Raw genomic sequence first — 24995 nt, forward strand, 5'->3', positions numbered from 1 at the left:
GCTGTGTCTCATTGGCAGCAATTTCAGCAGAGAAGCCCAGCTGAGAGCAGGAGGGATTGCTCCTTTCGGTGGCACCCCGTGGCAATGCCAGTTGTGAAACTCTAGCATCAGGCAGTGTGTGTTCTGCTGCAGCCTGAGCTCCTCTGAGAGGACCTATGTGACCTCTCCCTTCCTTCGAGCCATTGTACAGCTGGGTGGAAAACTCTTTCATGAGGTGGATCCAGGTAAATGTTCATCACGTTTTAAATCTCTTTTTTGTTGTTGGGTGAGGTTTCTGGCTGATCAGCGCACTGAGCCTCGTGATAGTGATCACGACAGGGCTGGTGGAAAACAGGAGACTTGCGTGAAGGCAGGGGGAGGCAGCACTGTGGCTGTGCTGGTCCAAACCAGTGTAAGCTGGTGTGGCGTAGCTCTTTCAGTGAGGAAAGGAAGAACAGTGAAGAACAGTGGTCAGGTGAAAGAAAGAAAATGCCAATAATTGGAGAGCCCATGGGAAAAATGGCACACAGCATAGAAAAAGGATGAATATCGAAGACCAGATTCTGCTCTATGTAGGCGCATGTGCCCATAATGTCTTTTAGAGATTACATTGTAACTGAATGTGAACAGCGGTATTTAGGTTACTGTCACATATTCTAATTTGTAAAATCTTTTGCTCTCGCCGGCGATCCCCTTGGGGCGCGGGCAGCTCCCCAGGCGCTTCTAGGTCTGGGCTGCCCCGTTTCCGACCCGCGCACGGCCCCGCGCTGGCAGCCTTCGGCCCAGCACCGCCCTCCTCCTCGGCCTCCCCCTCCCCGCGCAGCCTCGCCGCTCCTTGTGCGGCGGCCGCGCCGCCCTGCCCGGCCCTGCCCCGGCCCGGCCGCACGGCTCCCCCTGCAGACGGGCCTGCCCGGGAGGACGGTTTGCCCCTCTTCCCCCTCCCCCTGTAACTGACGGTTTGATCCCGCACGCGGCGGAGTCGGGAAACACGGGAAAACAGGGGTTGCTACGCGACCTGGTTGCGGGGAGGTGAGGGGGGGGCAAAGGGAGAGGCGACTCGGAAGCTCTACCAGCCGCTTCCGGGACAGCTTCGGGCCTGGTCGTTGCCGGCCGCAGGGGCCGGCCATTTTCCCGAAGAGCGGAGCCCTCCTGCTGGCGGCGGCGGCGGCGGCGGCGGCGGCGGCCGCCACAGGGCGTGAGCGGCTGACAGGCGGGCACGGCTCCTACGTCTGGGCTGGGAAGCGGAAGAGGCGCCTGTGGTTGCCGCCGCCGTCCCCGCCAGGAGGATGTTTTCCTTCTCGACCGTGCAGCCGCAGGTGAGGGGGCTCACGGAGCGCACCGGCGGCGGTCCCGGCCCGTTGCGGTGCGCAGTTCGGCATGTTTGGAGCCGCCTCTCCACGGGGCTGCGGTTGGCGGCTCATTTCATGTCCGGGTGGGGCCACTCGGATGGCCGGGGGTTGTGGGCCTCGGCTGGAGGAGCCGAGATCGGGGATGCCACGTTTTCGGGGATTTGGAGAGTGTTGACCGGGCGTGAGCGAACGAGGTGTGGGGGGACGCATCGCGGGGGCTGCCGGCTCGCCGGCACCGAGTGTCGCAGCTGGGAGAGGAGCTACAGCGGCCTAGGGTTCTTACGTGGGGGAAGTGTACGTAAGTGGAGACGGGAAGGTACAGTAAAAGCTTGTAAAATCTGGAATGATGAAATCGCCTGGAGATGGCGCTTTTCAGTGTTTTTTTTTTTTTTATTGGAAGCAAGGCAGGATGTTGTGATCATAGCTGAAGTTGAACTGTGCTGTTGATTGTCGCAGATTCTTGTGGAAGCCAAAAAGAAATGACTTGGAAGAGTTAGTGGAGGAAAAGTTCCTCAGTTATTTGTTATATAGTATAGTCTGGACGCAGTCGGGAAGGCATCTTTCATTAGGTAGTGAGTTGGGTGGGACTATTGAGTTTTATGGACTTTGATCTGAACCAGTGGGTTTATGTTTTGTGTTTAGTGTGCGATGGTCTTATTCCACAGCGGGAGTTGGTTGTGCTTTCCAGTTGCGGGGAACGTGCTAATTGCTTTTGTTAGTGTAGTGAAATGACAGAACTTGTGGTGATATTTTTAGGAATTTGTCATTCCACATTTTCCTAGTGGGAGATGCAGGAGGAAAGCTTTGTTAGTGGTTGCGATGCTGGCTTTGACATCTGGAGGCTCAGTGGTTTTACCACAAACTCCCAGAGTTTAATTATAACTTCGGACAATTAATTCCAAGGCAGTTTTCATGTCTCACAGCATTGTCTCTTGATCTTCTATCTAGTCACCACAGAAATGAAAGTTCTTGCGAAAGGACTTTCATAGGCAGAGGCTTGATGAGGTGTTGCAATCCGGTATTGTTCCAGCAGGCAGAGCTGCAGCCCCACTCTCTGCCCTGGTGACATGTGATGAGACAGAGTTGTTTTGGAAGTGTTGGAATTATGTGTTCCGTGTATTCACAATACACGGAAGTCACCTGCCAGAGGAGGAGCCCTGATTTGTGGTGCACCTGGACTTCTGTACCCATCACGAGGTGTCACTGAGCTGACCGAGTGCTGCTGAACTGCAAATTGACTGTGATGTGTGTGTATGCTTTGAGTAGGTGTGCTGGTTTGGGCTGAGATAATTTTCTTCATAGTAGCTGGTGTTGGGCTGTGCTTTGGATTTGTGCTGAGAACAGCGTTGGTAACTCGAGGATGTTTTCGTTACTGATGAGCAGTGCTTGCACAGAGCCAAGGCCTTTTCTGCTCCCACACCACCCGCAGGCTGGGGGTGCACCAGGAGCTGGGAGGGGACACAGCCAGGACAGCTGGCCTCAACTGACCAAAGGGATATTCCATACCATATGATGTGCTCAGCATATAAAACTGGGGGGAGAAGAAGGAAAGGGGGGATGTTCAGAGTGATGGAATTTGTCTTCTCAAGTAATGGTTACTGCGTTCCTGTAGATGACTGAACACCTGCCTGCAATGGGAAGTGGGGAATGAATTCCTTGTTCTGCTTTGCTTGCACATGTGGCTTTTGCTTTACCTATTAAACTGCCTTTATCTCAACCCATGAGTTTTCTCACTTTTACTCTTCCAGTTCTCTCTCCCATCCCACTGCTCAGCTGCCACCTGGGGTTAAACCACGGCAGTAGGTTAGTTTGACACTTAGGTATGTTGCCAAAGTGGGAAGAAAACATAAAGGAAACTTTTGGGAAACATTTGTATAATGCAGGAAAAATACAGATGCCTCAAGTTATAAAAGTATTAGTGTGGAAAATAATACAGGATTCAGTACTACGTAAGAATGGTAATCTCTGAATTAGTAAGATGTTGATAAATCCTTGTGATTCAATGCTATTGTAAAGCAGCCACTGAGCTTTCTGTTCAAGTTGTTTCAAGGGCAACCAGCTTGATGAGATCTGTTGCTTGGATATCTGTCCAGGGATGATCTAGAATTTACTCTGTTGTAGTGTTTCATATTAAAGTCTGAAATTAAGGCCTACCACTAAATAGGTAAACATCTCATTTACCAGTTTCTTTCTGTTTATGTTGTTGAAAGAACATTGCTTCTCTTCTGGGGCTGTGTTGTGAAGTGTTATCAGAATGGTGACTGTAGTTCTGTCTTGACAGACACCAAAACAGGCTCAGGATTATTTTAAGTGAACATTTCTTCCAAAGGAGAGAAGGTTCCTGAATGAGAGTAACTATAAACAGATTTTAAACACTTCAAGAGATGGTCCCAACTTGTAGACTTTTCAGCATAGAAGTTGTTTGCTATAGTTTTTCCTTTCTTTCTCCCCATGTTGATTGTGTTTCCTTTTTTGTGTCTTTTATTGCTATGTAGGGGGGAAAAAAACCACCTATTTGGAATGTCAGTTGATGTCAGACTATGATGGGGATGTGGTGACTACAGGGAAAAACATTCAGTTTCACAAAGTTTTGTATTTTATTTGCATGAAATGATTATTAAGTTAGTTTGTTTGTTAGAAGACATCAACAATCCTTGTTCTGGCATCTGGTTGTGGCAGCACACATCTAACAGAGCAAACAAGTGATAGATTAAAAAAAAAAAAAAAGGAAAAACAGAGCAGATATTCTGAAGGAGGTATTAAGTGTAGTAGCAGTTTTGTTTCCCTGCTGTTTCAAAGAGAACAATCTATAAGAAGTTGGCTGTTATTTTTTTGTAACTAAACATTATCTTAGGTGCAAATTGAGGGCAGTCCTTGCATCTCCTCAGTGTTGATGACCTGTACCTCCTTCCGTCTTTGCAAATCTAGTGATTATTTTCTTTAAACCATGCTTGAAAACGAGGAAATGTAGCCTGGTTGTTTTGGTTTGGTTTGGTTTTTTTTCCTCTTACAAACTTTGTGAGCTTCCAATCTGTCATGCTTACTTAAACTTTCCTTTTTCTTCAAATAGAGGTATTGGCTAGCACTGTGGTGTTGAAGCTCAATTCATGTGGTTTATAATAAAGTCCTCAGTTAAAAAGCAGTGTACAAGACATGCAATTATGAGTCAGGGTTTGGAATGAAGATATGTCTAAATAGTTTAAACAAGCTTAAATCATTATCTGATTAATTTTTTTCCCCGCAGGCTACTGTTCCTCTGAGTCACCTTATCAATGCATTTCATTCACCAAAAAGCTCTACTACTGCTGCCAGCACAGCATCCTTGCAGCCTGTCCAGCGGGACACAGCCCCAGAGCATGATCCTCAGAAGAGCGAGGTACTGAAAACCTTTGGAAGAAGTAGTGGTTTGCTTTTAACTGAATTAAGTCTGGATAACATAATTTTACGTGAATTTAATATTTGACTTGTTTTTTATAAAATAATGGAATGTGTCTAAGTGAAACAGAACATTAACACATAGAATGTAACTTTTTGACAGAACTTCAGCTGGAGCTTTGGCAGTAAGGATTCTACAAAAATCCAGCTTTTTTTCTTACTAATGAAATACTGTTACTTGTCTCGGTAGTTATTTGCAAATAAGGAGGGGATTTGTTTTCCCTTTCAACTTATTGTTATTTTCTGTTAATAAACCACGTATTGTCTTTTCACTCTCTGAGTTCTGGCAAAGTGTGTCTCGTTATTGCTTGTGAGAAAACGGATTGTAACAAAATATGTTGAGGGATTTTGAGAGATTAAATAGCATATTTGCATGTTTTCTTTTTTTTTTTTTTTTCCTTAAAATATCTTTTATTATTAGGTATTTTTTTGTTCTTCACGTTGAAAATCAAAATACAGAAAGTGTAAAATCTTGCCACTTTGTATCTTGCCACTTCTCTTTCAACTCATTTCTTACAACAAATTTTATAACTAAGAAAGTGTTTGTGAGGGGAAAAAAAAAAAAAAAGATGAGTCTCTCACTAACTGCAGAACTTTGGAAATCAGCATGGATTGTACCAATCATCCCTGTGTTGTGATTCCATTGTTTGTTTTTTGTAGTGATTCTGTATTTGCTTCTAATATATTTCTGCGGGAGACCTGGATTACTGAATGAAACTGAAAGTGTGTTTCATTTATTCAGTTCTTGTATTTGTCTTTCTACTTGGTAAGAGAATCTGGTCTCCTTTAAACTCACATCCTTTCACTCAGTTATTCTTATTTTTTTCACCTAAAGTAGTCTTAAGTAAATTTTGAACATTTATTTCTATTTTGCAGTCTGTACTTCATTTAAGAGATCTGGGATTGTCTGATTTGAAAGCTAACCAGTTCAAAGAATTGGTGAACAGGTTGCTTCCTGGCTACTGTGCAGAAAACAAAGTCTCTTCACAGTGGCATACATCATACGTCTCTGCACAGTCCTTCTTTGAAAATAAGCATGGTATGTTTCAGAGTAAAGTGCTAATGAGAATTGGTAAGAGTTAGATTATAAAGGTAAACACAGTTATTCTTTAGTTTAATTTCTTGTGCTGTAGATAACTCATAGTTTAAAAAACTTTAATAAAAAGAGTATTAATGTATTTTTTTTTTATTGTGTACAGGTTGTCTCTAGAGTGATGCTTTTGAATCTTGGGAATTTTAGAAAATTCAACCCAGATTTTGGAATTCTTTCTTCAAATTCAGATTTGAAGTTGGCTGCTATTAAATTTGTCTGAACTCAGCTGTAGTACAAATGCATTGTCACTTAATGATGAACCTGAGCTATGAATTTTTACACCAGTTTGTTTCACCAAATTGAAGAAATTAGGTTTTGCTAATGTACTAATGTAACATGGTCATGAACCTTTCCAGTTTACTATGTTATTCCTTTTTTGCTTGAAGAAACGTTACACAAGGACATTCATTAGAAAGGAATTCAGGGTGGCAAACTGTAAACAGTCCATGTAGAGTATTTCATTGCTGAAATAAACCAAGAGTGGTTCCTTACAGTTAAAGAAGCTTTGCTTGGATTAGTCTAAAATACAGGAAGCAAGGCCACTGTGGGTGCTTGAGAATATGTTCGAAGGAAGCACATAGCTGACATTTGAGATGCTGCATATGTAATATTGCAGCTGGGAGAAGGAGTAAAGAATAGTATCTCAGGGCTACTATTAGAGAAAAAGTATTAAATTGCATTGTGATGTGAGAGAGAAAAAAATTAGCCTGGAGGTAGTTACCTGAATGTGAAGAAAAAGGTTTCCAATCCTTCAAAGCTTTGATAGATTAACATGGAAGCTCCCCAGGCTGGTTGTTTTGTTCACAGTTGGGAAGGCAAGGTTAGAGGTGGAAAACTGCCAGAGGTGAGGGAGATGCTGAATCTTCTAGAGCGTACTTTTGGTGTAGGTGACACTGCATGCTATGGATGACACTTACTATTGATATGTGTATGTTGTGTGTATACTTGTGCGTGAAGTGAGGAGAGTATATTTTTTTAGACTAATGTGCTCATAATTATGTTGTATTAGATTAGCCAATATACAGCAGTGTAGGAGACTGTGGAATACACAGTATTGGAGAATTAACAGCTAATCTTTTTTTCGCCTTCCCATAGTTCCTCAGTATTTCAGTTGTTAGCTGTAGGCTGTTATTACAATCATATAACTTCAAAAAATTTAGTAGAAACTTTCAGTATTCCTTTTTGCTGTCCTAGATGCATCTAACTGATGTAATAACTCTCTCAGAACAAACGCCCCCACCCTTTTTGTGATTACGTTAGCTTCTGAATTACTGTGGAAGAGAGCATATGCAGGCTTGGCCTCAGTTTTGTCCCCTGCCTCCCCAGGTCTCTGCTGTTTCTTAAATGATTCTTGCCTGCTAAATGAGGATGAGTTCTTTGAGCTTTTGGTAGCTAAACAACAGTTAAATGACAGTCCGCTTGTCTTGCAGTCCGCAGCGTGCTTGAAATAGTATCTGCTACTAACTTTTTCACTGTGGTACTCTTTTATTTCTTTTTGTTTCTGCATTGCATAAGGACTGTACAATTAATTACACTTCGTATAGTTTAAAATGTTTTCATACATTACATATAGTCTGTTTTAAAATGCCCATGAGTAATCTGTTCTTTGAAACCTTTGAAACTGAATGATTAGTTGAATGCTGGTCCTTCAGCTTCATGGAAGTCTTTGGTTTCCTGTCCAGTCTAGATAACTTTATTCAGCTGTGTACAGATGTGCAGATACAGCTTAAAATTCATGATTCTGGGTACCGGTATTTTTTGGAAGTTCTAATTAGAAAAAATTCCAGTATATTGCAAAGTGCCTGACATAGGTTAATGTAAAGAAGTTAACTGTCTATGTGCTGGTAATGGTTAATTTGTTTAATTATAGATGCCTGAACGACCATAGTAAAATAGAATTAATATTTGAGAAAGTAAAAAAGCCAAACCAGCCACTATGTGAGAAGTAATGTTCAGTTGCCATTTAATGCAATATGTATTTACACTTTGCTGTACCTTTTTACAGGTTTTGTGGATGTTTTCAGTGCTTTACGCTCATCTTGTTTGTACAGACAGCGTCCTAATCCCCTCCAAAATTTCTGTTCAGATGTTCGGTGTTGGCCAGGTATAAAACAATAGACTACTCTGTTTTTAATCTAGTATCTTTTTATTCTGGGAAAATATTTTACTTTTGCATTAGAGGTGTCACTCGGGAAATACTGGTAAACTTCCAGGAGGAACTTTATATTCATATTAACACTTTAAATCATGAAGTTATTTTTGCATTTGGGTAGTATATTTCCAGAATTAAGTTAGTAAGCATGGTATGTGTCAGTAGTTGTGGAACATATTGTTAAAAGGTGATAGATGAGCTGACTACTTTTGAAACAATAAATCAGTTGAATCTAGTATTCATCCAGATGAACTTTCTAAGGTGTTTAGTGACTGATTTAAACTACTCCTGGATTTGTGATGGGTGACAACAGGGCTGCATTAGCAAGAACATAACCAGGAACTCAGGGAGTTCAGGTGATGTCCTCTATTCAGTTCTTCTGATGCTACATCTGGATGCTGTGTCTGGGTTTGTGCCCATGGTTAAGAAAGGTGCTGACAAAATGGAGATAGCCCAGTGATGGGCCACAAGCAAGGGTGTGGATTTTCGAGCATTTAATGTATGGGAGAAGCTGAAGGATCTGAAGTTTTAAAGTTAGCAGAAGATGAGGCAAGGAGTGATCTAATCAGGGAAATTCCTGTTGGAAAATTTTCACAGTGAGAATGGCTAAGTTCTGAAACAGATTGTCTGGAGAGGTTGTGACATCTTAATCCTTGGAGATTTTCAAAACTGAGCTGGATGAGGTCCAGCTGATCTGATGTTGGGGTTAGCTCAACCCCCCTGTTTGAGCAGGGGTTTAACTAGGTCACCTCCAGAAGTTCCTTTTATCTGGTGCTATTCTGTAATAACAGAAGATTTAGTTAAAACTGTATAACTTAGTGGTATTGGTGATTATTTTAGAATGTGGTAGTGAAAGAAAATAAATATCCTTGGATTTTGTTACTTATGTGATAAAGTCTCCCTTGCGAGGTTTCTGATGCGATAGAAGATTACGTGCGGGGCTCCAAGCTCACTGGGAGGTGCGGGGCTCCAAGCTCACTGCGTTTAAATGGTCTCATTTCTTTCATCAGTCTCTAAATTAACAGCGCCCTAAGCCGTTGGCGAGCTCTTCAGGGCATCTTAACAACTGAGCTTTTAGACAAAGCTTACCTTAGAGTATGAACCTTCATTCCCATCCTTCTGGATTAGCTTCTGAATGTTACATGTTTGTCAGCCTGCCTGGATTTAATTCAGCTGTATGTCTCTTCTCTTCCCTGAGACAATGATAGGGTCCACTAATTATCTGTAATTCACAGCATGAACTCCTGATTATTTTAACAAAAAAAACTGTGGGAAAAATACATTGTGAAACTAAGCAGTTTGCTGGCAAGTTCAGATCACAAACATGGTTCATCATCACATAATTAATGATTTACAGAACTAAAATTTATTGGTTTATTTATCCAGTTTATTACTATTAGATCCAGAAGTGACTTTCATACAGTTTTCTGGTTTTTACTTTTTTGATCAGGCATCTTAAGAAGATTGCTGTTTGCAATTCTCGCTTTCTGCTGTGGATATGTGGGAAGATTATATTCAATTCAATCATGATAGTCTTTTTCATATAATAGTTTATGAAATTTCTTGGGCTTTTTTTTTATGGTGGTTTTGGATAGTTTCTAACGTTTTTATTTATTATTACTACTTTAAGTTTATGTACCATCACGGAACTTTAAGACTTTGAGATCAAGAGCAAGACGTCTGCAGTCAACGTCTGAACAATTCACAGAAACGAAAAGTTCGCTTTCTTCACTTTTGAAGGTAAATATGGTAAAGTTATGAAGTTGGTTTGGGCTTATTCAGACCATCTCTTTCTCTTGAATGGACCTTTACAGTTTACTAAGGATGTTTTGCTAGGCTAATGACAACATACTGTTTTTCTTGCTAATACACAGGTTTGCTTCAATTATCATCAATATAAAGATTATTTGAATTTTTAAGGAGAGTAATTTCAGAGTATAAATATGATGTTAAACTCTAGAAATAGAATTCTTCGTATTCTGTTTTTGTGGCTTTGTTAAAAATAGCTTGGAGTCAAATAAATTATTTGTTTAAACAGAAATACAGTGAGTTTAACATAGAAGAATGTGTATTTTTTTGAAACGTATAACATACGAATGTATGTATATGTTATAAATATATAACTGGAAACAGTTCAGCATGTGATTGATGTTTTAAGGATAGATTTACTTGTGGCTAGTATATTTTTAAGATACAAAAATTTTAAACTTGGTATTTTTATGGTTACAAACTCACTCATATGCTTTTAATTCAGCGGATAACTATCCGTGCTTGGGGTAGCAAAGCACTTAACAAAACTGAATTAACCTCGGTACTTTTTCCTTCTGATGGTTGTACAGAAGTCAGGCTGATTAAAGCATTTGATCTCACTGTGTGTGTAAAAACTCTCCCCTCCTTATAGGCATATGTGGACTAGGTATACCATGGGTGAAGATAAACCAGAGCTAGCTCCATACAGTGCTGCTCTCAAATTTGGTAGGGCGTGAGAGATGTAGGTCTATCAAAACTACTTAGAGATATTTCACATTTGGAAGTAATTTAAGTTGATTTTGTGAGGCTAAAAGCTTGAGCTAATAACTCCCACTGAGTCCTGTGTACAAATTGGCCTCGGGCTGCGTTTTCTGTTTGGAGCTGGGGTCCAGGAGGGCTCTCAGCCTGACCTGTTTGGCAAAAACCAGCGTGCCCCTGCTGTAGCTGCTGTGATTCCGCACTCAAACTACTGCCCCATGTTGTCTGACCCCCTAGCACCTGAATTATATACTCTTTTTTATATTTTTTCCCCTCACCTGTGCTAGCCGGTAGTACATTAACCATGTATCAAAACTTAGTGTATGCTAATGCTGCTGTGGAAAATGTTTCAGGGCTTTATCCTGAGAAAGCGAAGAATTGATGTTGAAAACTTAGATACTCTAATGAAGACAAAAAACATCCCAGAGGCACACCAGGATGCTTTTAAAACTGGTTTTGCAGAAGGCTTTTTGAAAGCACAGGTATTCCTACAAAAAACACTTGGTAAGTTGTTGTAGTTCATGTGTGTTGTCTTTGCATTCAGCAAGTAGTTTACTTCAGCCCGTATTAAAACTCTTTGTTGTGTTCTTTTACAGATTCCTTAAGAAGATCACGTTTGCTTTCTTTCTTCCTCTTCGTTCTTTGTTTTTATCTCGCTATATATTCATCGTTTTTACCTGGGAAAGGTTCCTTTTCTGATGCTGGTTAGTTAACTTTTTTCCTGCCCTATTTCCCTTCTGTTGTTTCTTCCAGCAGGTTTAGCGCAAATTAAGTGCACTTTGACATTATGATTGTTTCAGGATGACATTTCAATGTACTAATGAAAGAGGAAAGTTACTTACTGCTTTTGGCTACAGCCTTTCAGGCAGTACTGTAACAAAATGTTTATGGAAACAAAAAAAAATGGCTGTTAGTATAATTATTATAATTCTTTTGGTGAAACAATTACATGGAGCCAAGCAGAGACATCATCGGACTGTTCCCCAATTATGTAATGTGTTTGAATTTAGATGATGCATTATCTAGGTCAGCAGTAGGCAAAGTGGTTTGATTTTTTATTTGTAATCACAGCCTAGTTTATAGTGACTAGGTACTTGTGTGGCCAAATTGTCATCTTGAGAAATCTATTGGAAGTAGCGGAACGGTCAAAGGCTGAGCTAATGTAAATGAAGAATTTCAACTTTGTGTTAAGTTACCACCTGGCTATCAAGAAAGTTGGGGTATGTGCAGTAACGCTGAGGGAGGACTTCTGGCTTTGTGTACATGCTTCTGGATGCAGGGCTTTGTGTACCACAAGTGACTAAAAGGCACTTGCATCACTAAATTAACTGCAACTGTTTTAAAGTTTTGTTTTTGTTTTTGTGGTTTGTTTTTTTTTTTTGTTTTGTTTTGTTTTGTTTTGTTTTTTTTTAATTAATAAATCTTATTCTTAAGTGGACACTTGTAAATGGGAACATGCCCTTTTAAAGGGGCAGGTGTAAAATTAGTGGCTTAATGGTGTACATTCAAGTACAAAGTTCAGTCTTGGAATGAAATGACTTTATGTGTAAATTTGTTACTCATCATCTGCTGTTTGCCACTAGTGCGCTTTCGAACATCGAGTATCTTTGATGCAGCAGTTGATCCAATCCAGCTGAAAAATGTCACCTTTGAACATGTAAAAGGGGTAAGTTCAAAAGTAAAGTGTGTGTGAGTTCTTGCCAAACTAATTAGTGTGGGCCTGAGGAATGTCTTACTCTGTTCAAGAAATTTCATTGTATGAACTGAAGCCTTATGTATTTTGACCAGTCCAAGATCAAGGAGGGTTTTAACCACTCTTGTTTTATTTTATATCTTCATGGCATTTAATACCTTATAAAAGGGGCACTTTTGACTTGTTGAATCACATTTTTAAAGGCTAGAATAGCAAAAAGCAGGGCATAAGTATCCATGTTAACCTGTTGGTTCTTTGGGTTTTGTTTTTGGTTTTTTTTTTTTTTCAGAAACTGACCAATGCAAGAAGATAGTAATGCCATTTGGTCATTTCTGTCTTAGTACTGTATCTTTCTGATATCTGATGCTAGGACAGGGGATAGGAGATTCCCAGAAAGAAGTGAGCAAGTCACTGCTGAAGGGATAGCTTTATTTTTTCTATTCAACTGTTCTTTGGTTGTCAGTGGCAAAATGAGGACCTGCTCCTCTCCTTCCCCTTGGACAAATAGATACAATTAATCTCTTTTTAACTAATTAGACTAGTCTCTTGATGTTGAGCTTCTGATTCTGTATTCATCTTGTTGGTCAGATCTGGTCTTGAACTGTTGGTTATTCCTTCATTATTATTAACTTTAGTGTTTACTGATTCCTATGAACAGTTCTAGGAAGTAGGTTGGATTAAACTTATGGACCCTCTGTATGCACACCAATTCTGTGGTAATTTTTGATCAATACACAGTTAGAGACTTAGCCTCTAATACAAAACTCACGTACAAAAAAAAAAGATGCAGTATTTTATAAATGCTTCGTTATGTTTTGTGGCATGTTTTTAATGTGTAGGTTGAAGAAGCTAAACAGGAGTTGCAAGAAGTTGTGGAATTCCTGAAGAACCCGCATAAATTTACTGTACTAGGTGGTAAACTTCCAAAAGGTAAGAACCATTGCTCAGCAGAAGTGAAAATCCTATGTAGCCATAGCTATCTTTGTAGCTTTGGTTTATACTGAATGACTAATTTACAGCCTAGCTTCTGATTAGTTTTCCTTTAGTTAGGGAATCAAAAAAGTATATAACCAAGATGGTCCTAAATACTGTTGTTGTAGTTCGTTTGTATCTGGGAACAATAGTGGAAGTAATGTTAGACAGGTAGTGGGTTTCCTTGCTTGTTTAAAATACTTGAGGAATGAATGGATCCTCAGAGTTGTGAAAGCTTCTTTGTTAAAGGATACCCTTCACTGAGGTATTTGGGCGAGGGGAGTGGAGGTTAAGGTAGTTATGTCGCATGTTTCCTGTCTTGCCTTCAGTTCCCTATACGTAAAAATTGGTCATTACTGCCTACCCCCACAGAAAATTTGACGCATCTGAGATAATCAGATAGAAGAAGCAAAGATGCCTGGATACATTTTACATTCAATATTAGGGTAATAAGCTATGACAGTGCAGAGCAGCAGACTGTAGATTCCAGACAAAAAGCCTTTCAAAAACCAAAGCTGTGTTTATAATTGTTAGCAGCCTTATTTACAGGGCTAAGAATTGGTATTTCTTTGAAATCCCAAGTAAACCTTTTAGAGATTATGTACTGAACTACAAAAATTCTTTTACTTTGTCACTGAATGTAACATAATATTTAAAAAAAATTACCGATAAAGTTATGTGTAATGGGTGTTAATGCCTTTTTGAACAGAACTTTATGTAGCCCAGAGGTTTTTAGGTCTGTTTCGTTGTTTGGTTGTTTTTTTTTTTTCCCCCCACTTTCTTTAACTGTCTCTATGGGGTAGCTTTTCTGAAAGTTAATAGCTTCTTATCACCATTTTTTGATTCCATTGTACCTTTTCTCATCTGAGAAAGATACATAATGTCTGTTTAGTCTTGAAAACGTACCCAAGACAATGCAAAATTGTCTGCAAAAGAACCTGTATTATGCAAATGAATATGTTGGGGTTAGACAAAATTTACTGTGCCTTCTTTAGTTATTAAACTAATACACAGTAGTTCTTTATCTTGAAAGGCAGGGGTTTTCTGCAACTGAACTCTTAAACGGCCTTTATTTCTTCCATACAGCTTTCGGCACCTTTAGTTCAGAAACAAATGTTTTCATTTAAAAGGATGATTAAGCTTGACTGTAGTAGAAGGCCAAGTGAATTTGAAATATGTAAACCTGATAAGTCTGTTCGCTGTTAGTGCTCTGTACTGTTTAGAGTCAATTACTTGGAATGATTTAATTTTTTTAAAAAGAAAAAAGTTCCACTTTCAGAAATGGCTGGGCAAATGTCAGTTTGAAGGACACACTGTTAGGGATTCAGCTGCTAAGCTCGGCAGTCATTTTGTAGAATACTTGAGGCTTCTGTTTCTATTTGATAGTCTTAGAAGTCCTTGTTGTTTAAATATGGATCGGAGTGTATCTAGATCTGTTACAGGAAGCTCCTTCGGGCTGCAAGTAGTGAGCAGTATCTGAAATGGGCCGTTACCAGCTCTTTGAAGCCAAGTGTAAATAATTTCTTCTAACGCATGGAAGAAAGAGCATCTGTATAATAAGACTGTGTGAGTTTGGTGCTTTTATTGTCGTTTGTTTTTTTGTTTGTCTCTTTAGGTATTCTGTTAGTTGGACCACCTGGTACTGGTAAAACTCTTCTTGCACGGGCTGTAGCTGGTGAAGCTGATGTTCCGTTTTATTATGCATCTGGATCAGAGTTTGATGAGATGTTTGTTGGTGTAGGAGCCAGTCGCATCCGAAGCCTGTTCAGTAAGTTAAATATTTGTGGTTTTGAAGTCTTTTCACATGCAAGATTAAGTATTCAGTGTTGTTCACAAGGTTTGATTAGGTACAGCTCTGGGTACTGGAAAGTAGTAGTGTATGAGGCTAATAAACTTTAATTGTGTAGGTAAATTTCAGAATTCTGTGAGCATCAATTAACTGTAGAATCTTGCTGGTTGTCAGATGAAATTACAGCAAAAACTGTAACTGATTTTATAACACTCCCAGAGAGAATAGAAGTAATTTAATTAGAAAGGTAATGTCCTATAAAATAAATGAAATGTTTTAAATTGTAATTTACTTACTGTCATACATAAATTATTGTAAATTTGAATTAAATTGTACATTTAAGAATAAAAAATAGTGTTAAGCTTCTCAATTATTTCCCTCATATTTTTATATTTTTAAAAATCTGAATTGGAGCTTTATGGCATCACAGTGTAGCACTAAGCTGAGATTTCCTTTCTCACACTTATCAACAGGCCCAGAGTAAAGGGCGTTATAATGAAACTTTTAAAATTAAGGTTTAGATTGGTAACTTTCACAGAAGAGGCTTTCTAATTTCAGTATGCAAATATTATTGTGGGGTGAGGGGAATCCAGCTTCTCTCTTAAATGGAGGGTTGATAGTGTCAGGCATATGCAACGTAGGCAGTCGTTTGCGTTTGTAGAAGACTTTGTTGTGACTTGCTTCACACAGAAGGGGTGCGACAGGTAACACGTGTACCTTAAAATGTGCATTTCTTTTTGTGCACAGCAGAAGTGCACGTGACTGGTGTTAGAGATACATCTAGCTGGGTGAGATGAGTTGCATCCTGGTATGCATGTACCAGTTGATGGTCTTAAAGTTTATTACTGTATTTTTGTTTTGTGTTTTTAATACTTGTATACTTGAGGGTGAGGTCTTTGCTGTTAAATAACAAGGAGGTTCTATTAAAATAAGTTAGTGTTTAGACCCATCACATTTTGTATTATTTTTATTCAATAGGTCAATGTTCTGTGCCCAAGCCTATGAAATAAACTGTTGTGAGGAGTTGATACAAAATACAAAGAGTTTATTGATCTGTTTTACTAGAAATTTCTTGTAGCATGATAAGAATAAGCAGACGTGGAGATGAAGAACCTCGCTTCTCTTTTGTATTACTTACTTTCAAAAATATATTTCTTTTGGGTTTTTTTAGGCTAAAATCTATCAGACATCACCAGATGTCTGATAGAACACTTTGTAATCCAAGAGTAATAGAAATAGTAGAATCCTAAATTACGTGGTACGCTGTTCCTTTATGTGGTTGAAGTGTCCTATTTTTCTTTTGTCAGGGGAAGCAAAAGCAAACGCACCATGTGTTATATTTATTGATGAGTTGGACTCTGTTGGTGGGAAGAGAATTGAATCTCCAATGCATCCCTATTCAAGACAGACCATTAATCAACTTCTTGCTGAAATGGATGGGTAAATATATGGATTCTGAGGGCACAGAAGGTGCTTGACTGACTGGGGTTTTGAGTATTTGGGTGGATTTTTCTTCCTTGACAGCTTTGGTGTGTTTTGTACTTTTTTGTAATGCTTTTAAGGTTACAAATTTAAGATGCTTTTATGACCACTTCCTAGTACTGCCAACAGTAGCATTAATGGCCTTACTGTAAAGCATATAGAAGCTTCTGAGTTGTAGTAACAATAGCTGCAATTTGTTTAAATAATTTCTCATTTTTTTTTTAGGCTGGCTATGTATCTAAAGGAAGAAGTTCAACTCTTGAGATCATGTTTTTAACCAATTGCTGGGTTAAACGTGGTCATTCTTGGATCACATGTTGTGGTTTGATAGCGTGTTTTTGACTGGCCAGTTGAGGGCACCTGAAATAATAAATAGAAGTAGTTATTGACAAAAGGTGTATATGCTGTCTCCAAAAAAAAAATTCTCACCGTTTTTTTTCCCCCCATACAGCTTTAAACCTAATGAAGGTGTTGTTATCATTGGTGCAACAAACTTCCCTGAAGCATTAGATAAGTGAGTATAACGTATTGATTATTTTTACAGAGCGTGTATTAAAACACAAAGGAAGAAAGAAACAAACAAAACCCCAATGCTGCAACAATGAAGTTGCTTGTGATAATCTTCAAGTATGACAGTACAGCTGGGGTTTTTCCCCTCCTAAAGAGGATGTGTGTTGACCAGTTTTTGGCATTTAAAATGTTGTTAAGTTAAATAAGGAGAAGAAATAAGTAACATGCTTCTAAGCATCTCAGATTTCTGGCAGTTTTTTACTTAAATTGACCAGCTGCATTCCTTGTCTGCAATGTGAAATTTTTCAAATGCAAAAAAAACCTTTAAAATGAGGGAGTAACAAACATCTCTCATCCGCTTTCTTACAAACAGATAAGAAAAATGTATTCTTTGCATCTGTGCACTAGGCATAGCCTGTGTAGATGTCTTTGGAAATACCAGATGGATTTTTGATACTTATATACGTTAGTAACTGTTCATTGCAGTGTTTTTAAATCAGTGTATTAAATTCTTTTCCCTTAGCGCTTTAATACGTCCTGGTCGCTTTGATATGCAAGTTACTGTTCCCAAGCCTGATGTAAGAGGTCGTACGGAAATTCTGAAGTGGTACCTTAATAAGATAAAGTATGATCCATGTAAGTAAAATACTTGACTGTAATATCCTTTTATGTAACAGTTTTTATACTGAATCAGCCCACTCGTGTTAGTCCTTTATTCCATCTGCAACTGTGGCTTTACCATGCATCTCAGTGCAGAACACACAAGTTGTCTAGTATGGGGTGTGATGGCAGTTTTCTGAGGCAGTGTTTCTTTCTAGTCCCCAGCAGTTCATAGTGTCTTAAGAATTAGGTGTCACTTTTAAAGCTGAAAATCTTTTTAACACATTGTTTTTAATAGAACGTGATTCTTGCTTATGAAAATATCATTTCATGATATTTCTTTGTGATACAAGCTTTTTCAGGAGCAATATGGACTGTAATGACAAGTTTGTTTGTTTTTCCCCTCAGCTGTTGATCCAGAAATAATTGCACGAGGCACGGTAGGATTTTCTGGAGCAGAACTTGAGAATCTTGTAAATCAAGCTGCCTTAAAGGCAGCTGTTGATGGAAAAGATATGGTAACCATGAAGGAACTAGAATTCTCCAAGGACAAAATTCTAATGGGTAGGTTTTTCTACAAAAGACACACATACATGGTACAGAACACAGGGGTTTTCTTTTGTGATTAAGACTTTGAGACAGAAGTTTTTATGGTGCTTTTTTTTGGTTTCTTGGTGGGTTTTGGTTTTTTGTTTTATAAAAGTAAGTCTCCTGTTAGTTAATTCTGAATAGAATCTTTTGAGACGAGAGAGCAGTATTTAAAATCTAGTATGGAATACATTCTTTAAGGCTTGATACTTTTTTTAATCAAAAATACCACATGTTGTAATTCAGCCGAGAGGAAGACACAGGCTTGATTTCTTACCCTTCCCCTACTTATTCGTAAAGGAAAGGAGAGAAGACGTGTCCAGAAACCTGGATCTGAGACATATACAACTAAAAATCTGGTCTCTTCATACTTGGAAGAAGAAATGGAATTTTCTCAGATACTCAGACTGCATTTTAAATCTATTCCTTTAAAAGCAGCTTGTCTGTGGAGTATATTGAGGTCCATTTCAGACATTAAAATCCTACTTGTAAACATTTGAGCGTTAGTTAATTTTGCCTGCATGCTGTTTCTCAGCTACTCTGTGCTCTCTTTGAGTATATGTAACGTGTGGATGGTGGTGGTCAACCATACAAAAAAGTTTATCTAATGTTTAAGGACCTGAACGCAGAAGCGTAGAAATTGATGAGAAAAACAAAACCATCACCGCTTACCATGAATCTGGACATGCCATCATTGCGTATTATACTAAGGATGCAATGCCCATCAACAAGGCTACAATCATGACACGAGGAACGACACTTGGACATGTGAGTATTTCTAGAATTTTATGTTGGTTTAGTGTTGTTGAGGAATTTGCCAACAATGCTGTTTGTGGTAATTCTGTTAATGCCTGTTGTAGTGTGGTGGAATACTCGGTTATGGGCAATCACTTGGAAAACTCCCTGATCATCTTTTCTGTGATAGAAAGCTCCTTCCTTCATTTTGAAACAAAATAGCGTATGCTAGCATAATAGATCACATATACAAGGAAAGAAAGGTAAGTATGTTTAATTCTGCTGCAGTTAAAATAGCACCCAACAGCGAAACTTCGAAGACTGTCGAAAGGACTGGAAAGTAGAAGCATTGCTCAACTGTACTTCTAACACAAACGTCCTTTAGGAAGTTGTTCTTTGTCCAATGTGACTTTTTCCAAACCTAACTGATTATTACCCAGTTTCTAGCATAGATATCCCGAAATCTTTCTCTTCTGCCTTTAGCTGCTGAGCATTTGAACAGAAACATACTTCTATTATGCCTGTTTCTTGTTGAACTTTAGCCAAGTTAATGTGTTTAATTAAAGAAACTCGTTGGCTTGAATCCTCCGGGCAAGTTGATTTGTGCTCAGTACAAGTGTAGGGAATAAGGAGAAACAGATAGAATAGATTGTTGTGTTTCTTCTGGTGGTAGGTTTAAGTTGCTTAACTTTATGTGGTGCTTGTAGGAGGCTGTTTCAGCTGGTAGACTGAGCACTTCCGAGCAAACCTGGTGAGTGTGTAGACTAGGAGGAGGTCCAGAGCGGTTGAATTGTTGCGTAAAAGCCTTTGTATCTGCTTTGGATATAAACAAGAATATTTTTCAGATTATTTCAGTATTTCTTCCATCTGTCGTTACATGACCACAGTTCTGTATCTTACAGGTATCTTTGCTCCCAGAAAATGACAGATGGAGTGAAACTAGATCCCAGTTGCTTGCGCAGATGGATGTCTGTATGGGAGGAAGAGTAGCAGAAGAGCTTATATTTGGAAGTGATCACATCACAACAGGTCATCTGATCAGTAGTTAAAAGAATTTTTGATCGAAGCTTGTGGACTGGCGTGTTTAACTTGGATTCAGTAACTAATTTAAATCTGTTTGCTCTCTAGGTGCTTCCAGTGATTTTGACAATGCTACTAAAATTGCAAAACTGATGGTGACTAGATTTGGAATGAGCGAGAAGGTAGTATCATCAATCCTTAAATATTGATATGGTAACAAGAAATGTTTGGTTGCGTAACTAAATGCCTGTGTGGCTGTCAGTGAGCAGAGACTAAGCAGTTCTGGCAAAGAAGAAAGTAAGCCTTATGACTGGCCCTGCTGTAGAGAGCTCAACTAGAAAACCTGTATATTTGACAGTTTAAAGATTACCTTGCAACATCTTCCCCTCAAAATTACCTTGAAAGTTACTTAATGTCTGCAGAAAATGTTTATAATAAAATGAAACATGTTGGAATTGAGGATAATCTTGTGGTTGGGGGGTGCGGGGTGGGAGGTGTGTGACAGCATTGACTTTTCTAGACCTCTAAGGAAGCTTCTTCAGTCATTGTTGTTACTCATCAAATTGTAGTAATCTGGAGATATTTTGGTTCATCTTTTAAATGAGAAGACGCTTAATCAGGATCTGTACAGTGACCCCTTGAAATAGAACTCTGCTGTGACTACATAGTTGGTGCATAGGCTTCTTGTTTTGCCGCTATTGCCAGCACTTCAGCAAGCATTTGATTAATGATTTTATTTGTTTGTGCATAGAAGCAATAGGTGATGGAGCTCTTACAGTGTTCTATGTGTATTACCGCAACAGGGGCAAGAAATGTTATTTTTGTTGTTTTTAGCTTGGTGTTATGACCTACACCGATACAGGGAAGGTTAGCCCTGAAACTCAGTCTGCAATTGAACAGGAAGTAAGATCGCTTCTGCGGGTAAGATTCTCCCCCCCTCCCTCTGATATGTTTATTTTGAGATGATTTGAGCATCAGTTTACTGGATTATTCGGTTTGGTAATGTTTACGGGTGAAAGTACTCAGGTGGATGAAAGTATTCCCAGGTATTTACTATAGCTGCAGCTTTGAATCTCAGCATATCAAAACTTTTTTGGTGATTGTCATGCACAAGTAGTGGGAAACAAGTTGGTGGTGTTGGGTTCTTTAATACACACTTTAGTGTGTTTATGAAATGACAAAAGTGAATTTTTGTCAGGATTTGTGTTTTGCCTATTCAATTCACAGGAAAAAAATGTGTGGCTATGAATTGCTTTAGAACAGATGTGAATGGTGTGTGTTACTCACACATTTCGTAACTTGCAGCTAAATAATTTTGTGTAGACGCCCAGGAACAGCCGTGTCAGGTCAGAGTTGCCTTTTCCAGTATCCTCCTGTTCCTCACAGTGGTCAGTGTCAGATGCTCAGGGAAATTTGTAACATTGGATAATTACAGAACTTCCAGATCACTGCTCTGGTAATCTGAATTACTGTGGTACAGGCAGGAGAATTGTTTCTGTCATAACACTTGGATGATCAACACTTTCGCTGTAGCTGTTTTTGAACTGACTTGGTTGTGTAAGAACTCCTTAGGTAGAACTAAAAGTTAAAGTTGGAGATGGCGATGCTGGCTATGTGCATCTACTTGCAGCAGCTGGTACCCTGTTGGGTAGCTTTCCGCTTTCTACAGGTACATAATACTTGGAGAGCTTTATAGGCTTTTAAAAACTTTAATCTTTGAGGGACATTCCTTGAATGCTGTAGCACTGCTCATAATGTAAAATCAAATATATTTAATTTAATCAGCAAATTTTCAAATCTAGCCAGTCTTTTCTAAGTCATATGTAAAAATACTAAGGTTTGTCCCCGGATTTTATAGTCCTACTTCTGCAAATGCAAAGGTGGCATAAAGTGGTTTTGGTTTTTTGTTTTGGCTTTTATTAAGTATGCCAGCTAGGTTTTAAATCTTTGAGATGGGAACTGTGCCAGCTATGAAGCGTAAAGCACAACTTAAAATGTTTGTTTCAAGCTGTATTTACCTGGAAACAATTTTTAAAGTGGAATCTTGCTGGTTTTGTCCTAAAGTTTTAAAATCTCCTTCCACCTTTTTTTAATATTAGGACTCGTATGAGCGAGCGAAGAACATCCTGAAGACTCGTGCAAAAGAACACAAGAATTTAGCAGAAGCTTTATTGAAATATGAGACCTTGGATGCCAAAGAAATCCAAATTGTTCTAGAGGGAAAAAAACTGGAAGTAAGATGATAACTTCCGGGATGCAGTAACTGGTAATTTGAAGAATGTACATCTAGCAATGTTTGAAGAATGTACATCTAGCAATGCAGTAGTCTTACGCAGCGTAGCCTTTTTTCCCTTCTGATGTGCGTATGGCATTAGTGACACTTTAATATTATTCTGTCTCTTGTGAGCTTCTATTACTCATCTGTTTGTTGTGTCTCATCAGAATAAGACACACAAAATAAAGCAAGTTCCTCATCCTCTGCTCCCTGTACTCTTCGCACAAGAAGTTAATTCAGAAGGCTAAATCTCAGGGTTGAATTTGGCATTTTGGTTTAGTCAAACGTGTGGAAGCTGAGAAGAAAAACATGCAGACAGACCGCTGTGTGTTGGCATAGCTTCCTGGGCCGTGCTGCTGCGTGTGCGTTTGAAGTGATGCCCCACAATGTGTGCTATGGAATGTTTTATGGGTGGTGGCAGCTTGATGTATAAAACAGTAGTATGCAGTCTGACTAGTGCTCACGCTCTGGTTCGGGCTAGAGATCACTTTTAAAGACAACTTCTTACTTAGAAATGTAACAAAACATCTCTAAGAATGAAGTGGCCACACAGTGCATCTCTGTTCAAGGGAGTTGTAGGAGCTCCACGTCAGACAAAAACGTAAGTGATTGTGTTTGCACTGCTCTCGGGGTTAAAATGCACACAGGTATGGCTGGGAGAGAAACTGTAGTGTGAAACCAACAGGCTGAACATGTCTAAGACTCTTTGGACCATGTTTTGGGCAGAACTGTGGCAGGGATGAGAGAAATACCTGTGACCTCTGATGTGCTGCTGACAGGATTCTTGCATTTTTTTTTAATGACTGCAGGAGATGGATAACTGTGCTTTGATGGCAGTGCTTTTACACTGCTGGAGATCCTGCAGCACGAGTTTCTAGTAATACTGCATATGGGCGTTTGATAATCCAACAGATCGCTTCTTCAAAGGGGCAATATTACTCACTGGAGAGTAGTTCAGAAAAATGTTTGAAACATGTCTTGTGTCAAATAACATTCCCGGTTCTGTTCAACAGCAGAAATAGGAAACAAAGCCTTTTCTTTCAACCCTTACAGAAACCTCTGGAAGTTCTAAGAATTATAAGAAAAAGGTTTTGAAAACAAAAGCAGTTTCCAATCAAGTGGAAGTGATTGCTAGCGATTATATGCCGGTATTCTTCTGATCTCCTGGAACTGGTTTTTGGGAATAACACACCTTGATGATCTTTCTGCACAAAGAATTATAGACTCTTGGGACTATGAACTTGTGTTGCAGAGAGGGCCTGCCTTAGCGTATTCCTGTTGAAGGTTACCGTACCTGGATGTTAAAGTAGTTGGGCTGGTGCCAATAAATGGGAATGGGAATTGGTAGCTGCACTTAAACCTAGAAGTAACATAGTATTTTAGAGTTTTCTGAGTGTAGTGCTTGATTGTAACCTGGGGGGGGTTTAGTAAGAGCACATGCATTATTTTTTTTTCTTTCAAAACCAGGATAACTTTCTGTTTGCCTATTTTTGTCAGCTTACTATAGTGGCATCCCAGTGCAGTGTGGGAGAACGTCCAAATGTTATAAAACAGTATACCAAATGTCTAGGCTGACTAGTTAAGAGTTGTACATGTATTTTAGGAATATGCCAATGGAGGTATACTGCATATTTGGCATCTGTTTTTGGAGTAATAAAGGTTAATTTTAATTATGCATATTTGGTTTTATTCACTGTAAATTGCTATAAAATGTAATACCAAGTTCCCTACTATGTAAATTGAGGTGTATAAAACATTTAAACTTGTAAATAAATTTCAGAATTATGGCAAAATTGCACACTCTCTAATTAGATTTCTAGAGAATGTTCTCCCTAGAAATTCAGACCGTTTTTCAGTTGCTGCTTCAGTAGCGGGACTTGAATGGGAACTTTTCCAGCCAAATAATGTGAATCTGCATTTAGAAACAAAAAAAAACACGTTTCACTTTTGAAGGCACTAAAATCGTCTGTATTGAATGATCTTGTTTGGGGGGTAAGTCCTTGAGGTCTGACTTGTTTTTCTCATTCAAAAGCTGCTTGCTATATGCAAAGAAGTGAGCACAGTCTCAAAAAACCCCCAAACCCCAACAAACAAAAAAAAGGTGGCATCTCATTGGGTCCTGAGGGAAGATTGTTAGAGATTAACCATCAGCTGTGAAAGGTATCTTTGCTTTCTGGCCCGCTTAACAGCCGAGGTGTTACTGGAGAGTCTGCTGTCATCCCTAGCTGGCTGTGTGCATGTGCTGTCTGGGGGGCCTCAAAGAAACTTGGCTATTTAGGCTCTGGGTTTGGTGTTTTCGGGTGCATGTAGGAGTGGAAATTCCTCCTCCCAGAATCACTGGACAGGGGTAGGAGAGCACAACGGCGGCTTCCAGCCATCAGTCAGATGGTGAGAATAACCTCAGTTCCCTTTAAGTACAGACCCTCGTGTTGTTGATAACGGGGCAGAGCTGGGTGCTTTGATGGATGTTGGATTCTTAAATAGCCCTAAACTGGCCACAAGCACGGTGGCACATAAAATAAGAGCTTCAGACTTGGACACGATTCTGAATTTTCTGCATTTCCGAGGCTGACTTAAGCTTGATGGCAGAATTCTGGCCTCATACAAAGAAAATGCAAACTTCCAGTGAAAGACATGACCTGCTTTTTGTGGCTGCTTCCTACGGCGTGATGACCTGAGTCAGCTCAAATGGCACAGCAGTTTTCTAAATCTTGATCCCTTAAACTGGCTGTGAAAATAGAGCAGTCAGGCCATTGGCAGCTGTCTGCTCTATTCATCTGCTCGGAAACCTTTCCTAGAAGCAAGTAGAGCTATC

At 39.3% G+C, this 24995-nt stretch overlaps 1 protein-coding gene across 5 annotated transcripts; it reads left to right on the top strand.

The window, feature by feature from the left end:
* Positions 1-1184: 1184 nt before the first annotated feature.
* On the top strand, positions 1185-23973 carry YME1L1 (YME1 like 1 ATPase). 5 transcript variants are annotated; one of them, XM_086466653.1, is made up of 20 exons: positions 1185-1295; positions 4573-4704; positions 5640-5802; positions 7862-7960; positions 9639-9748; positions 10870-11020; positions 11113-11220; positions 12100-12182; positions 13049-13139; positions 14797-14949; positions 16278-16410; positions 16904-16966; positions 17486-17598; positions 17971-18126; positions 18767-18918; positions 19788-19914; positions 20014-20087; positions 20740-20826; positions 22005-22171; positions 23234-23973. In XM_086466653.1, exons 1-19 carry the CDS (start codon positions 1266-1268, stop codon positions 22146-22148), a joined length of 2169 nt encoding a protein of 722 aa, XP_086322779.1. In that variant the 5' UTR covers positions 1185-1265; the 3' UTR covers positions 22149-22171; positions 23234-23973. The 5 variants fall into 5 exon arrangements, with proteins under 5 accessions (XP_086322779.1, XP_086322778.1, XP_086322781.1 ...); XM_086466652.1 differs by having other exon boundaries at positions 22005-23855; XM_086466655.1 differs by having other exon boundaries at positions 11113-11202; positions 22005-23855.
* Positions 23974-24995: the final 1022 nt, after the last annotated feature.

This window comes from Leptosomus discolor, chromosome 6 (genome assembly GCF_034619465.1).
Source record: "Leptosomus discolor isolate bLepDis1 chromosome 6, bLepDis1.hap2, whole genome shotgun sequence".
NCBI lineage: Eukaryota > Metazoa > Chordata > Aves > Leptosomiformes > Leptosomidae > Leptosomus > Leptosomus discolor.